Genomic DNA, 17,770 nt, shown 5'->3' on the forward strand with positions numbered 1-17,770 from the left:
GAGAGATTGCAGAGGTTGTGACGCAGGGGAAACTGGATGCCCTGACACATGAATTCCAAAAGATTAATTTGCAGATATGTGAAGTAATTAGAAATTCGAATAAAATATTATCGCTTTAATGAGGAATTACATTCACAAGTAGGGAGGCAATGCTTCAGTCATATACAGCACTGGTGAAGCTGCTGAAATAATCTGCACAGCATTGATTACTTCATTTAAGGAGGGATGTAAATGCATTGGGGGTAGTTCAAGAAAGGTTTACTACACTATTACCTAGAATGAGAAGTTGTTATATTAGGAAACATTAGATGAGCTAGGCTTGGATCCAGTGGAATTTAGAAGACAAAGAGGTGATTTGATTGAAGCATGAAAGTCTCTGAGGGGTCCTGACAAGGTAAATGTGAAATGCATGTTTTCTCTTTTGGGAGAGTCTAGAACTGGGGCACATATTGCCTATGTAAAACAGGATGAGGCAATTTATTTTCGTTCAAATCGTCATGAATCTTTGGAACCCTCTTCCTGAAAAGGTGGTGGAAATACAGTCCTTAAGTATTTTTCAGGCAGAGGTGAATATGTTATTATTAAGCAAAGGGGTGAGACGTTATCGGGGGAGGCAGAATGTGCATTGAGATTATAATCAAATCTGGCATATTTTATTAAATGATGAAGCAGATTTGAGGGATGGAATGGCTTACTCCTACACTAATTCATATGGTTGTAAGGTAACGAATGAAAAAGAAAGTGAATAAGGTAAAGGGGAGAATGAACAATGTGTAAGTAAACTGCTGTTGTTTTCACTGCTATTGAAAATGGTATTCTATGGAGCTTTTCTCCTTAGCAATGTTTCAAATGTGCACTACAGTAAAGGTCAGGGTGGAAGTTACAAATAGGACAGTATATCAATAATAAAGTATTGGGGAATTTCTTCAACTCCTGCAATTTCAAAAATCTGAACTCTGCACTGGGCTTTTTCTCAAAATGCAATATCGTAAGCTGATCTGTATCTCTGCTTCTTTCCTTCCATCCATCCATCCATCAACCATGTGAAGAATTTTGTTACATGTTGGGAAAGATATCATCCCACCCCTAGATGTTAGAGTTCTCGACCAGCTTCAGTGTTCGAGGGATTATAAGGATCAGAAACAGAAATTGCTGGAAAAGCTCAGCAGATCTGACAGCATATGTGGACAGAAATCAGATTAAATTTTGGGCTTTTGTTTCTGATTTACAGCATCCGCAGTTTTTCTAGTTTTTACTGTAAGGATCAGTGTTGAGGACTCCAATAGGCTGAAGCTTCACAGTAAGCTTTTCACTTGTGGAAATCCTGAGAAATCAACACAACATATGGCTATCTGTTACCCAAAGAACACATGATGTTCAATATGAGTCTGAAATTCAGAATTCAGCATTAACTGGCACTGAAGCGATTCCATAATTGATCACTTTGTTTGAAGTCGGACTCAACTTAAGTAAAGTAATAGAAAAAAACAAGCATTGGTGACAATGGACAATAGAACTTGACAAGTAAAATTTTAAAAATTGGCTAAATTTCTGCAAAAGATTATAATAATTACTTTACTGATAAAACTGTGGGCGGCACGGTGGCACAGTGGTTAGCACTGCTGCCTCACAGCGCCAGAGACCTGGGTTCAATTCCCGCCTCAGGCGACTGACTGTGTGGAGTTTGCACGTTCTCCCCGTGTCTGCGTGGGTTTCCTCCGGGTGCTCCGGTTTCCTCCCACAGTCCAAAGATGTGCAGGTCAGGTGAATTGGACATGCTAAATTGCCCGTAGTGTTAGGTAAGGGGTAAATGTAGGGGTATAGGTGGGTTACGCTTCGGCAGGTCGGTGTGGACTTGTTGGGCCGAAGGGCCTGTTTCCACACTGTAATGTAATCTAAATCTAATCTAAACTGGAAGGGATATATTTTTGTTTTGTTTGCACAAGGAAAGCCATCAAAAAATATCAGCAAACAAAGTCTCCAGCTAAAACAGATTAAGAGGATTAGAAAGCATAAGGTTAGGATGAGTCAATACAGTGCAAAGTACTAAAGGAAAAATGTTTGTTGGAGTGTGTTCCCCACTCCTGCATTAGATGTTGAGATATCATTAATTAGAGGGTGATCAATGAAATAAATTGTTTGTAATCAATAGTTTGAATAAGTTTAGAAAATTAATGAATTACTGCATACCCTTTCAGAATTCTCTAAAGCTTCTTCTAGGTACTGGATCTTGCTCTGAAGTGCATCAATTTGCCCACGCTTGGCTGTGATCTGCTTTTGCATTCCCACGGCAACTTTCATTGCTGCAGGGCACAGAATTTAACTTTTAAAATTGCATTAGGGCATGATATCGATAACAAGGCAGCAAGGGTATAACTATGGAGTAACAAATCCCTCTGGTAAATAAACAAATATGGTAGAAAAGTAGAAGAGTTCCAACAAAGTTTTACTGGTGTTCAATAGAATATTTTTCTTCAGATTCTTCAAGTATAACAGAAATCAAGGTCTCTTAATTCCTTGCCATATCTTTGGTGTAAGATTGTTGGCCTTTCTTAGAAATAGTGTAAATGACTTTTCTTCAGTCAGGTCTTACAAGGTGACTGCTATTTTCCACCAATATTATGGTACCTATTATTAAAAAAACACTTTATTCATAAAAATTCAGAAGCATAAAATTGCAAAATTTGAAATTTGAAATGAGAGGAGAAAATACTAGAAATGGAGATCACGTCAAGCTATGTCAGAAAGGGAAAAATGAGACCAGTGACCTGTCATCTGAAATCTTCGAGAGGCAAACTGACTATTGTGAATTGCAGCATTTTCTGTAATTTACTGTTCCCACTGAGCTTTTCCTCTCCGACATACATAAAGGATTGTAATTACATCTCTGTATTGTTGTATATTGCAAGAGCATTAAAATATAAAGGGATGTGGAACACTTGATGGAGTATGGTCAGATGAATGTTAGATGTCTTCTTGATATGGAAGTGCCATGTTGGACTGGGGTAGACAAAGTTAAAAATCACGTGAATTGCGCAAAGAAAAAACTACTAAAAATTTTTTTTTTCAAGATGCTCAGGTAATTTTGCTTATTTGGTTAACTAAATGCCTGAAGGAATATTACTTTAATATACATGTTGTTCAACAGTCAAAGTGCCAAATTTTAATCATATATAATTTGATTATTCCTGAACAAAAAATGCTTACTGTTGGAGTTTTCAGTTTTGCAAGCATTAGGGCAGAATGAATTCAGTGGTAGTGCCTTGACCAATCAAAATCACCTTCTAAGCCAATCAGCAGCCTTTTCTCATACAATATAACTTGTTGCTGCTTTTGAAAGTTGACATTCTTGTACCTGGCCTGATGAGTGCAAAAGCTTTGATAGCATGTCTCTGTTGATAGAGTGGATGAAGAATGAAGCTGGAAAAAGCACAGCAGGTCAAGCAGCAGCAGAGGAGAAGGGGAGTTAACATTTCAGGTCGGAACCTTTCAACAGGATTGGGGGTGAGGAGGGGGGGCTGCAAAATAAATAGAGGGAGGGAGGGGGGCTGGGGGAATGAACTGAAGTTCTCTACTGTCATGTGACTATTCATACGGAATTTTAAAAAATCACTACTGTCACACTATACAGGGTAAAAGGATATACAACTAAGTAGCTAGCATAAGTCGAAAAAGTTTGGACTGAAAATGATTACCATGGGTATCTGCTCCTTCGAGTACTTTCATCGCCTCCCTGGTTTGCTCAAGATCAGTTTGGGTTGATTTCAGCTGAGCTTTAAGTTTGTTTGTAGCCCAGTCATACTCTTCAGTTTTGCATGTGTAGGTCCTCTGCAAGTTTTCATACTCCTCTATGATCAATAAATAAAGAGTGAAATCACAACCTCAAGCAAATGGATAACACAACTCAGAGTATTCAAAAGTAATTATTTAATATATTTCACATTAACACAATGCAGAGTCAAAGCATCTCAAAACAGTAACAGATCATTTGGCCCAACGAGTACATTTTGCATATTTCTCCTGATGCGGCCTGCTCCAATAATATTTCAATATCTTTCCTATAAACAAACTGATTACCTTCTAAGACAATCTATGGATATTGTGTTGTAAGTGGCTTGTGGTAGAAAATTCCACATTCCAATTATTCTCCATGTAAATACACTTTTCTAATCTATCTTTTTAATTATTTCAAATCATGCCAAGTTCCAATGAGTGGAAGCAGTCAATGATTAGTATATCTTTGTTATCTTTCCTATGGTATAAAATACCAACTCAATTATCTCATCTTTGCTCTACTTTGCCCATTGTTTTTCATCATTCCTTCAATAGGACCCCTCTGAAATGGGATCTCGTGCAAGTTCAACAATAATGTCATGGGCAGACCTTGTCAGATGGTGTGTTTTACACCCATCCCCCTGAAAAGTCAGTGAGGGAACGCATCCCAGCAGATACCAGCTGCCAATTCCTGACATGAAAGTCAGAACTGTTACCCAGTGGCTGCAGCTGTCTGGTGCCTTCACTGAGTGCTCACCTTGGGCAGCATTCCCCTACATTTCAGGGCACATTCCATGGGCAGTGACCCCCTGCACCCTCCACCTACAGAGGTTGGCACCAGCAAAACATCAGTCCCACCATATCATCACTGCACATCTCCAACTTAATGAAAGCATCATTCAGCACTTCAATACTGCATTTTGGAACTGACTGGCATCTTACTTTCCAATGTTGCTTCCAGCTGTTTTGCAGGCAAGGGCCAGGGACCTGTTTCATCAATCAGAACATAGTGCATCTCATAGGTCTTTGCTTGCCCTCTGTGCACTCACTCACTTTACGCTTACTTGGATCATTACGAAATTTCTGCCGTGCCTTTTGCTTTCACTTGGAACTTGCAGACTCTCAGGATTTCTGTCTTACTTTGCCTTTTAGCGCAGACACAAATGCAGGCAGCTTTTCAAATTTCCCATCAATGATCCAATCTTTCCTACAATACCCACAATCTCCTACTGAATGTGTGCCACATAGTTTGTGCAACATATATCTAAATCATGCCTACCATGTAGAAGTTCAATGTAGAAGTATCCCAGTGCCCTACTAGCCAGGGGCCTCCGTTTCCCAATATTGCAATCAATGGTTAAATTTCATGGCTGAAACTGCTGACTGATCACATTACTGAGGAGCTATGCCATTTCTGATATTCCTTACATCGGCTCAATAGAACAGTCAACGATAGATCTTTCATTAAATAATATCTTCCACTCAGTTTTCTGTGTCATCCTCTCGTGGTTGTAATGTTAATATTCATAATTCTCCTTGATGTAATGCACTTATTGACTGCCTCCACATCCCTTCATTCTCTACAAGTTTATCTACTTCATCTCTTAGTGGCGCTCATCCTACTTATATATTACAAGTATCCCAATAGAAAATCTTTTTATTCCACATTTTGGGAGGGACCTTTTATTAAGCTCTCCTCAACTTCTATACTCTTCATTTTGGCCTTCCTTTATTCTTTACTGCCTCAGTTTCAGATACTATTCATTGTCTTAAGAGCAATAAATCACCTGTTTAGAATTAAATCTGCTCTAAAACCTCTATTGACCCATGGAATAGAGCATGTCTTTTTATCTCCTGTTCATGTTTCCTGCTCCTGATCACTTGGCTTGTTTGCAATTTTCTCCTTCCATCTCACCTGGAGAAAAGTTCTTTTTAAATCTCATTATCCTATATTTCTTTTCCCACTCCTTTTCTTCAGTTGACCCTAACTGTATAAAATCATTGTTTCCTAAACTTTTCCCCACTTTTTTTCCCTACTTGCTTGGATTCATTAGCCACAAGTAGGTCAAGAAATGTATGCTTCTTTGAGGCAGTAATAGATGAGAAAATAAATGTATAAACATTGGCAATAAAAGTTCTCCCTTCCAGCCGCAAACATTTTTCTTATTTCAAGATATATTTTTGGGTAACAAAAATCCTCTGAAATTATTCTAATATTAATAAATATTTAGCTATATCATCTAAAGCTAAAGCTTCATTCTTAGTTTGTTATCCACTAAGTGGCAGCTCACAATATACTCTCAATAAGGTGATAGATGCATTAGCTATTCCTCAGTTCAGTCTGAAAGCATTCAGCTTGTGCTGCATATCTATTGAGATGTTTTCATGCTGCAGTGCACAGGTCATAGCTGTAATCAATACAGCTAATCCATCCCTCTTATGCTTCTTTAAAGCTTTATATCAGAAAGTTTTAACCAACAGCTGTCATTGTGCTGAAATTCTAATGATGATTCAGGTGGAGAACCATGACACGATAAAAGTAATAAAACATCATAATTTTACTTTTCAAGCTATGACCTGCTCTATAATTTTGCTTCTTACAGTGCACAGACACCGATACAATTTAGTTTGAATTCCTTTGGATGCATAATTTTTCTTTTTGTTACCATTTTGATTTTTCGCTTGCTATGTTAACTTGCTAAAAACCATCAAATGGTATCTCATTACACAGACACTACAAGGGGCTGATTCTGCCTACATGCCTTCCCTTCCCTACTCAGTTCTCTCACCAGTAATTCCAGTTCATTCCCTTGCAAGAGTCTTGGTCCCAGCACTACTGAGGTGTACGCTGTCTTAAATAGCTTAGTTTCTAGAACAGTCCGAGCAGATTGGAAATCAGCAATATAACTGCTTTTCATGCAAAGTGAAAATATAGATTTTAAAGCTAGCCTTTGACTAGTATATATACCAGAATATGCTGGAATTAAGGAATCTTAACAATACATTAAAATTCAAATATGATCAAAGTCTGTAGTAATTTTTCAACTGGCAATTTCTCATCTGGAGTACTCCTGAAGAGTGCAGTAAAGTCGGAAAATTCGAAATGTTCCAACTGACGAACAAAGCTTAACAGTTATCCAGGATAAGTGAGAGGATTAAAAACCTACTGTAACCCCTTGGTAATTAATAAACGGACCCCCTGACTTATCACTGACTCCCTTAACTCCTTATAGACCCATAACCCTGACAATCACATCCGACCAGAACCCCCACACAACTCAGTCCCTATTCCACTGCCACCAACCCTACTGGATTTGACACATCATCATGGCACCAGCTTAACTCCACGCCTTCCTTCAACCCAGAACCGACAAAGACGCCCCTCCACAACCAGAGACTGGTGGATTGAGTACCCCGTCCAGAAATCTCCAGCGCAAAACAACAGCCAAAGGTAATTTGGTAATTTTTAATCTGAAAAGGGGCAGAAACAGGGATTGCAAACTTAATCAGAATATTTGGGCCACTGTCACAGAATTGATTGTCTATTGGTTGGCCCGCTGGCTGTAGGTGCATCATTACCTTCAATTCTTTTTTGGCAGCAGTGATTCCACGCAGCTCAGTGCTTTCCTTTGTAGGTTATCATTTTTGGAACACCTGTTCAATGTTGATAACTTACCTGTTGAGATAGGTCCTCTTCCCACCTCAGTGTTTATAATGTAACTGTTGAGCGATTACCTCTTGAAATACATATCCCAGAAGCTACTGGGCCTAACGGAAGGTATAGCTCCTACCAGTATGTTTGCCCTGAATGCATAAATCATTTCCAATATCCATCACAGCAAAATTTGGAGAACAACAGTCACCCCTACCATATAACCTTTTAAAAGTTTTACAATACAATATGAAATTCTTAAGAAGGTGTTCTTATCACTTTAAAAAATGTGATTAAAATCCATTCTATCACTTCTCAAAATTTCCTTATTTTAACAATTATACAACATCCAATTAAGCAGTTTCTGTTCCACTTATAGCATTAGTTTGCATTATCAAACAATTCACCAACAGAACTATTTTGCAGAGAAATGTTAAGACCTCAGATTATCATCAACTTTTAAATTCACATTTATATTAACATAGAGTTTTACAGTGATGGGAAGATGAAGAGTTTAAGATATTACTGACAAAATGCAAGGAGCACGATCAATATCCCAAAACCTTGTTGGCAGACTATCTCATACCTTTCAATTCAGCCATTTGATTCTGGATGAGATTTAATTCATTTGCAAGCACTTCCTTTTCCTGTAACAAATCTCTCAATTCAGACATTTGCTGAGTTGCAGAATTTACTAACTTTATTTTCTCCTTTTCCAACTCAGAGAGATGTGCCTTTAGTTCTTGCATTTGTGATTCTTTGTGATCCAATTCAGTCTAACAGAAAACAAAGTTATTCGCACAAAATTAAATTATTATAAGGTGACAACTCAAGAGTGCACATGTATAAATACACTTCTACCTATAGACGACTACTCTAAAAACAGCACATCAGCCTACATACCATACCTCCATTTACTTGATACTTGTATCAACCTTGTTTATAAGCAAATTTATGCTAATCAAAACAAAGTTCCTGAAAATAACTCAACTGCTGATTTCTTTCACCCAGTCACTCAGAAACAAACTGTTGTAATAATAATGACAATTTCACCAATATGTTACAATTGCAGTGATCTGCACAGGGATTTCTCAGAAAACAGTGCATCAGAAACAGATTGCAAAGGTTTAAAGGAAATGGGAACCTCTGGTAAGTAGTTGAGGGTAAGGTTTAGTTTAACTTTTTGAATTTACCTTGGAACTTTAAATACTCTTGTTCGTCCATGTTCTTTTGCTACTTGCTTGCTGTTATATTACCTCTAACTCTTTCCACAGCTCCCCCCGACCCCACTGTCTGTAGCCATTGCCCAGTTACCTTCTCCATTACTTCATTTGATGATCCCAACCTTAGATTTTACCCTGGTTCTCTGTCCAGACATTTTGCTTCCAGTCCCCCTGCACCATTTTCCAACCTAACTAAATTTCTGCAAGGGATAAAATATTCTCTCAAAACTTCTCATTAGCTCTAAATTTTAGTTCTGCCTATTGACTAGAATGGTTTTCTACGTGCTCCTCCCTCAGTTGGACTGTCCAATTTCCTTTATAACCCAACTGTGACAGCAAGGTCAATACTTTCTTTTCCTGTATATTCCTTTCAATATGCTACAAACCACTATCAGCTTCTTATTTTCATTTTTCTCCCCAGCTTTATCTATTCCTCTCCATATTTTTATTTCAATACTTGCATATCTGATACATCCCCATTTATTTCTAGACAATTCAATCTTTTTTTAAATTCACTTGTGGGATCTGGGCATCGTTGCCCAGCATTTATTGCCTAGTTGCCCTAGAGAAGGTGGTGGTGAGCTGCCTTCTTGAACTGCTGCAGTCCACTTGCTGTAGGTTGACCCCCAGTGTCCTTAGGGAGGAAACGCTAGGATTTTCACCCAGCAATAGTGAAGGAGTGACAATATATTTCCAAGTCAGAATAGTGAGTAGCTTGGAGGAGAACCACAGGTGGTTGCATTCCCATGTATCTGCTGCCCTTGTCCTTCTAGATGGAAGTGGTGTGGGTTTAGAAGGTGCTGTCGAAGGATCTCTGGTGAATTTATGCAGTGAACCTTGTAGTTAGGACATACTGCTGCTACCAAGAGTCAGTGATAGGGGGAGTGCATGTGGTGCCAACCAAGCAGGCTGCTTTGTCCTGAATAATATCAAGCTTCTTGAATGTTGTTGGTGTTGCATCCATCCAGACAAGTGGGAAGCATTCCATAACACTCCTGACTTGTATGTTGTAGATGGTGGAGAAGTCAGGTTTTTTTTCAGCAGTACTCCTAGTCTCTGAGCTGGTCTAGTAGCCACTGTGTTTATGCAGTGAGTCCAGTTGAGTTTCTGGTCAATGGTAACCCCAAGGATGTAGATAGTGGGGGATTCAGTGATAGTAACACCATTGAGTGTCGAGAGGAAATGGTTAGATTATCTGTTATTGCAGATAGACTTTGTCGGGCATTTGAGTGACACAAATATTATTTGTTACTTATCAGCCAAAACCTGGATATTATCCAAATCTTGTTGGATTTGAACATAGACTGTTTCACTATCTGAGGAGTTGTGAATGTTGTCGAAGATTGTGCAATCGTTGACGAACATCCCCACTTCTGACTTTATGAAGGTCCTTGATGAAGCAACTGAAAATGGTTGTGCCCAGAACACTACCCTGAGGAACTCCTGAAATGTTTTTGGGACAGCTGAACCAAACAACCCCACCGCCCTGTGGCTGAGACTTTAACTCCCCCTCCCATTCCACCAAAGACATGCAGGTCCTGGGGCCTCCTCCACCACCAAACACTAATCACCTGACACCTGGAGGAGGAACGCTTCATCTTCCGCCTTGGGACCATCCAACCACATGGCATCAATGTGGATTTCACTAGTTTCTGAATTTCCCCTCCCCCCACCTTATCCCAGGTCCAACACTCCAACCCGGCACCGCCTTCTTGAACCAGCTACCTTCCCACCAGACCCAACCACACCTCCCCACCCCATTTATCTCTCAGCCCCTTTAGGCCACTAGCCTCATTCCTGGCGAAGAGCTTATGCTCGAAACGTCAATTCTCCTGCTCCTCAGATGCTGACTGACAGGCTGTGCTTTTCCAGCATCACACATCTTTCAATGTGCCCAATATAACTCCAACCTGCAGAACGTTTGCCCTCTGATACCCATTAATTCCTGTTTTGGTATGACTCCTTGATGCTACACTCTGTCAAATGCAGCCTTGATGACAAGGGCTGTTACCCGCACCTCACCTCTAGAATTGAACTCTTTTGTCCATGCTTGAACCAAGGCTGCAATGAGGTCAGGAGCTAAGAGCTCACGGTGGAACCCAAACTAGGTGTCACTGAATGAGTTATCGCTGAGTAGGTGCTGCTTGATAGCACTGTTGATGACATTTTCCATCACGTGACTGATGAGAGAGAAGACTGATGGTGCGGGAATTAGCCAGTTTGGATTTGTTCTACCTTTTGCGTACAGGACAGACCTGGGCAAATATCCAAATTTGTCAAGTGAATGCTAATGCTATAACTGTACTTGAAGAGCTTGGCTAGGGCAGCAGCAAGTTCTGGAGCACAATTCTTCAGTACTATTCTGGAATGTTATCAGGGTCCATAGCCTTTGCAGTTATCAGTGCGTCCAACCGTTTCTTGATATTACATGGACTGTATCGAATTGGCTAAAGATCGGTATCCGTAATTTATTTCTATTAAATACATTTTTTGCATTTAATTATTCTAAATGGCAAAATTTACCTCTTCATTGGTACAATGTTCCAAGGCACTTATCAGCTATCTTTAGCATCCACCATATAACTGTACATTTTCAAAACGTTTGCTCTTTCAGTTTCCATGCAATTTCCTTTCTGGTCCATGACTGGCTCACCTTTCATTTGGCTATGCTGTTAAAATTTCTACTTTGGGCTCTGGTTTATTTTATCTCATCTATTCTCAAACATCCTTCCTTGAACTTTCTTAGTTCCTTTTCTTAGTTCAAATGCTCTAACATTTGAAAACAACAAACCTGACATTTGTTATAAGTTTCCATTTCCTTTTTTATTTTAATCTTCATATCTTCATTTATCCAGGGAGTTTGTATTTTGGATGTTCTTCCTTTTGTTGTCATGTGGGAATGTGCCTAATCTTTACCCCAAAGTATCTCATTGTTTGAGGCTTTCCTTTGCTTAGTATTATTTTACCTGCCAATCTTTGAAGCCAAACCACTTGTTCAAATCTCTTTTCAACTTAGAAATTTATCCATCCTCCAGTTGAGTATTTTCACATTTCATGTTTCCTTGTCCATTTCCATGACTACTCAAAAACCAACGACACTCTGATCACAATCCCGGAGGACTGGCGAGTAGCTAATGTTGATCCTTTGTTCAAGAAAGGAATTAGGGATAACCCAGGAAACTGTAGACTGGTGAGTCTCACATCAGTGGTTAGGAAGTTATTGGAGATAATTCTTAAGAATAGGATTTATGCACATTTGGAAAAGCATGGCCTAATTAGGGACAGTCAGCAATGCTTTATACAGGGCAGGTCATATCTTACTAACTTTATTGAATTTTTTGAGGAGGTGACAAGGTGATCAATAAGAGTAGAGCAGTGGGTGTTGTTTACATGGATTTTGATAAGGCTTCATGGAAGGCTCATCCAGTAGATTAATATGCATGGGATCCATGGTGACTTGGCAGTCTGGATTTAGAATTGGCTTGCCCATAAAAGGCAGTGGGTAGTGGTGGAAGAGTACCTTTCAGGCTGGAGGTCCGTGACTAATGGTGGTCCGCAGGGATCCATACTGGGTCCCCTGCTGTTTGTGATGTGTATAAATGACCTAGATGAAAATGTAGATGGATGGGCTAATAGTAAGTTTGCAGACAATACAAAGATCTGTGCAGTTGTGGATAGTGTAGAAGGCTGTCAAAGGATACAGTGGGATATAGATCAGTTGCAGATATGGGCAGAGATGGCAGATGGAGTTTAATATGAGTAAATGTGAGATGCTGCACTTTAAGAAGATCAAATTTTAAGGAAAAGTACACAGTTAATGCAGGACTCTGAACAGCATTTATTTACAGAAGAATCTTGGGGTTCAAGCTCATAGCTCCCTGAAAGTATCCACGCAAGTAGACAGGGTGGTAAAGAAGGTTGTAGTATGCTTGCCTTTATTGGTCAGGAAATTGAGCACAAGAGTCAGATGTCATGTTGCAGCTTTGGAAGACTTTGGTTTGGCCACACTAAAAGCATTGCATTCAATTCTGGTTGCTACATTACTGGAAAGATGGGGAGGCTTTGGAGAGGGTGCAGAAGAGGTTTACCAGGATGCTCCCTGGATTAGAGGGTATGAGCTACAAGGAGAGGCTGGAAAAACTTGGGTTGTTTTCTCTTGAATGTCAGAGGCTGAGGGGAGACTTGATGGAAGCCTATAAAATTATGAGATGCATTAACAGAGTTGACGGTCAGGAACTTTTTTTCCAGAGCTAGAATGTCTAATACAAAGGGGCATGCAATTAAGGTAAGAGGCAGAAAGTTCAAAGGAGATGTGAGGGGCAAGTTTTTTTTTAACACAGAGAGTGGCAGGAGTCTGGAAAGACTGCCAAGGATGGTGGTTCAGGCAGATAGGATAAGGCATTGAAGGGTCATTTAGAGAAACACATGAATATACAAGGAATTGAGGGATATGGATCAAAGGCACACAGAAAGGATTAGTTTCATTTGGCATCATATTTGGCACAGCACTGTGGACCAAAGGGCCCATTCCTGTGCTGTATTATTCTATGTTATATTTCCCAAATATTCTCCCACTGAAATATATTCTACTTCATTCCCCAAAACTAGGTCTAGATTTCATAGAATCACTACAGTGTGGAAACAGGCCATTTGGCCCCAACAAATCCACACCCGAATCTCCAAAGAGTATCCCACCCAGACACATTCCCCTGCCATATTACTTTACATTTACCCCTAACTAATGCACCTAATCTACACATCCCTGGACACTACAGAACAATTTAGCACGGCCAATTCGCCTAACCTGCACATCTTTGGATTAAGGGAGGAAACTGAAGCACCAGAAGAAACCCATATAGACACGGGGAGAATGTGCAAACTCTACACAGACAGTCACCCGAGGCTGGAATCAAACCCAGGTCCCTGGCACTCTGAGGCAGCAGTGCTAACCACTGAGCCACCATGCTACCTAACAATGAATTCATAGCTGCAAACCTGCAGACAAGGCTAGTATGAGGATTGAATTCATGATGTGGCATTATTATCACCACACTCTAACCAGCTGAGCTAACCGACCGACACTTCCTTCCTTGCTGGGCTGGAAAGATCCTGATTCAGAAAATTCTCCTGTACTCTATATACATATCAGAAATTCCACCACCTCTTGCTCAATATACGATTACAATCCCAGTCTATATCAGGATAATCAAAGATTCCACTGACAATGTTTTACCATTCTTGCAGCATTATGTAATTGGTGTCCAAACGTGTTTCTCTATCACCTCCTTGCAACACTTTACAGAAATGTGAGGTGGGGTGGTGCCTGTAAGATTTTCTAGGTGGCCTTCTACCCTCAACTTCTCTGAAGTTTTACACAGGGCAGTCAGTTATTGGTTACTTCAGAGCTAATTGCCATCTGGTGTCAATTTTAAAGCTTATCGAGGAGTTCAAGGATAGGGATAGAGCCAGGCAGGTCTTCCTGCCTGGGCCTCAGTGAGAGGAGTGGGGGGGGAAGCGTGAAGAGGAGCAACTCCCCCAGAGACCTACATAATCCTTTCTAAAACCAGGTAGCAAACCCAACAAAGCACTGGGGCCCATTTTGGGGAAAATAAAACATTTGTTAAAGGTATATAGAACTTTAATTGCACTATACTTGAGGTGTTGTGCATAGTTCTGGTTGTAATAATATCAAAAAGATATAGAGATATTGGAGATGGTGACATTATATTATGATCTTTTCCTAATTTGTCAATGCCTCACAAAAAAACCTTGCAAATTATTCACAAGGAACTTATCCCTATCAAAATGCACTGAACAAGCTTGGCTTCTTTTATCTTTTAGAAAAGTCTGAGGGGTCACCCTGATATAGGGACTTAATGATTATAAAAGGCTTTAAGGCAGATGTGGAGAAAATATTTCCAACTGTGGAAGATCTAAAACAGAGACTGAAATTTTAAAAATAGTCACTAATAGACCTATCACGGAAGTCAAGAGCAACATTTTAACACAGAGGGAATTGGAATATGGAGCCCAGTACACAGACAAGTTGAGGTAAATTGCATTGATGCATTTAAAAATAAGTAATTATATGTATGAAAGAGAAGAATAGGAAGTTACAGTGAAGAGATTTGATAAAAGGCAGTAGGACAAATCTTGTGTGATGCATAAACAAGTTGACCATTGTGACCTATTTCTGGCCATATATTCATTATCTGACCTTTAACTCTTGAATCTTCTGGTTTTGACAATCTATATCGGACTGAAGTTGTTTTCTTTCACGCTCTAGTGCCTCAGATGCACAACTCTGTTGTGATGCCATTTCAGAAATGCTTTCCATTTCTTGTCGCAAAGTGGCAAGCATCTTGTTTTTCTCATTCAACTCCATTTTCAGTGAATCATTATCACACTGCATTTTCTTTAAGTGGGTAACCGCTTCTTCAAATTGATCACAAATGGTCTCCTCTGCTATTTTCATCCTATGAATCTTTTGGCACTTTTCATCAATTTCATGCTGCAGTTTACCTTTTTCCGCGATTTCATTTTCCAGACATCTGTCCTTTTCTTTTATTTTCTCCCCCAACTGGCAGATGATTATTTCTGTTTGGTCAAGTTGCTGTTTCGTCTTATTAAGCTCCTCTCCAGTTTTACAAAGTTGTTCCTTACAGTTCTCATACTGTTTGACTAAGTTCCTGATTTTCTCTTGGTCTTCATTTCTTTGTTCCTCTAATGATGCCTTTGGTTGAACAAAGAAAACACATGTTACAAGTATCTAAGATAATTTTTATTCTAAAACTATCCGAATTGTTTCAAACCTTATATTATGAGCTTTTCCTAATTTGACAATGTCTCACAAAAAAACCTTGCAAATTTTGAAGCAAATGTCCAGGCACTAACATCATCATTACAATACACTCTGTCTTTGCCATATAGGTGGCAGAACTAGAGAAAACTTGTTGTGCTGTAGAAGAGACTGATCACAGGTAAAGAGATTCAAAAATCTGTCCAATCACAAAATTGGTCCATTTCAAGCTTTACTCTTTGAAATGTTTCCCCTTTGAGATTTAGACTTCCACTAAGAAGGCCCTGTAATCAGAGGAAATATTTTTCAACTTTTAAGTCTTTCGTCAAAACATTCTTGGGAATAATAGAGAAAAAAATATTATAATCTTCCATACTTAGAAGGAACAAAGAAATGAACATTTAAGAAACAAGAGAATATGCAAAATTTCAACAAGGGCATTTCAACAAGAGGACTTCTTAATTAAAGAGAAGCAACAATAAAACACTTCCAGGCTTGTGCTGTGATTTTGATGGCATCGTAGACTGACATCTGTACTTTACCAACATTTCTTTGTGATGAAAATCAGTTAATAATGCAATAATATGTGCTTTCCTCTAATGTTTGTTTGAGGGATAGATACTGGCCAAGACACTGAGGACAGCTCCCCTGTTCTTCTTCATATTTGTGTAATGGGATCTTTTACATGAACCTATTCTGAGCACTCGTCTGCCAGTTCAACATCTCATCACAATGAGATTAGGCAATGAGACTGCTGCAAATTCAATTTCTTGGCTTGATTATTTGCCATACATTGGTCTTGTAATGTCAAATTCTACCAAAAAAAACCTGAAAAAACTCAATTGGCCTAGACCCAACCATCTTTGGCTGCTTCATCAATGATTTGCTCTCTACTATAAGGTCAGAAATGGGGATATTCACTGATGACGACAAAGCATTCAGTTCCATTCATAATGCTTTAGGTAATGAGGTAGCCTGTCTATTTACAGCAAGAGTTGGATAACATTTAAACTTGGGTTGACAAGGCAGGTAATGTATATGTGTTATACAAGTGCTCAGCAATGACCATCTCTGTTAATCACTCCATAATATTCAACGGGATTGCCAATGCCAACAATAATTTGGGAGTCACTGCTAACCTGACAAGTCACATAACAAAAGCAGGTCAGTCTCACTATCTACAAGGCAAAGGTCAGAGTTCTAATGGGATATCCTGCACTTGCCTAGATAAGTGCAGCTCCAATAATAATCAAGAAACTTGACACCATCCAGGATAAAGATGTCTGTTTGACTGGCACCCATCCACTACCTTAATAATGTAGTTCACCACTGGATCAGCACATCAGCAGCATGTACAATCAACAAGATGGATTGCAACAATTTGAAAAGGCTCATTCAATAGCACATTTCAAGCTTGTTAAGAGTTTAGAAGGATAAGGGCAGCAATGGAGTTCTAAGGGCAGGTTGGCTGTCTCACTTCCAAGGGGTGAGACATGGAGAAACACCGAGAGCTACAGATAGACCTGCTTTTACCAAGACTGTTGTAGGATGAGTTCAGCCTTAGTTAACAGAAGGGAGATTTTTTTAAAATATTAAACTCAAAGATAGTGTGACAAAATACAATACAATTTTGTCTAGATATTATGAATATTTTACGATATTATCAATTCGCTGGAGTAGGTGAACGATCATTTCTATTCATTTGAAAAGAGGTTTCTCACTCAAAAAGGCTTAACAACCTTTGCACAAACTAACCTGACACTGCAACTGATGCTGGTACTGCTCCTTCAAAGAGTTTATCATACCATCTAGCCGCAGAATTTCTTGATTTTTGCACTCCAATTCCCGCTCCAAGTTTTCAACAGAGAGACTATTACTTGCACCACGTTCCCACAGCTTCTGGTTTTGTTCTTTTGCAACTTTGAGGTCCTCTTCAAGTTTACAATAGTCAGCCTGAAAAATCAAAGGTAAAACTGACGTGAAATTGAAAAGCTACGACTGCCAGCACTGAAGAACTAGCTGGTTTAACAGAGTTTGGGAAATGGAGGGGGCAAAGAGCATCTAAAGTTTATGATTGAAGAAATATCAGTCAGCAGGATCTCATGAATATGTGACAGATGCATGAATGCAAAACCTTTTTTTTTCTGCCCTCACCCTTGTTCGCCTTGACTGAGAGATTAAGCTTGTCAGTCAGACCCCATTCCTATTTCTCTGGTAAAATTGAGCCATCGGGTGAGTTTTGCAGAATCAGAAAGGCACTTCAGAAAACAGACAAAAAAGACTGGTGCTCCTCAGATCTCTGAAGGCTAATATGATGAGTGA

At 39.4% G+C, this 17,770-nt stretch overlaps 1 protein-coding gene across 10 annotated transcripts in view; it reads right to left on the reverse strand.

Moving 5' to 3' along the window:
• LOC122552612 (coiled-coil domain-containing protein 158-like) overlaps nt 1–17,770 on the reverse strand; it is a 174,314-nt gene that overhangs the window by 50,030 nt on the left and 106,514 nt on the right. For all 10 annotated transcript variants that reach the window (XR_006312432.2, XR_015756929.1, XM_087986075.1 and 7 more), the window contains 5 exons: nt 17,204–17,401; nt 14,867–15,382; nt 8,013–8,202; nt 3,696–3,848; nt 2,191–2,303 (listed from right to left, as the gene is read on the reverse strand). Coding sequence is in view for 8 of the 10 variants with exons in the window: in XM_087986075.1 (XP_087842201.1) it covers nt 2,191–2,303; nt 3,696–3,848; nt 8,013–8,202; nt 14,867–15,382; nt 17,204–17,401 (1,170 nt within the window). In the remaining 2 variants the exon portion in view is untranslated. The remainder of the gene's footprint in view (nt 1–2,190; nt 2,304–3,695; nt 3,849–8,012; nt 8,203–14,866; nt 15,383–17,203; nt 17,402–17,770) is intronic.

Source organism: Chiloscyllium plagiosum, unplaced genomic scaffold (genome assembly GCF_037043375.1).
Source record: "Chiloscyllium plagiosum isolate Xiang-an unplaced genomic scaffold, Cpla_swu_hap1 HiC_scaffold_1, whole genome shotgun sequence".
Taxonomy (NCBI): domain Eukaryota; kingdom Metazoa; phylum Chordata; class Chondrichthyes; order Orectolobiformes; family Hemiscylliidae; genus Chiloscyllium; species Chiloscyllium plagiosum.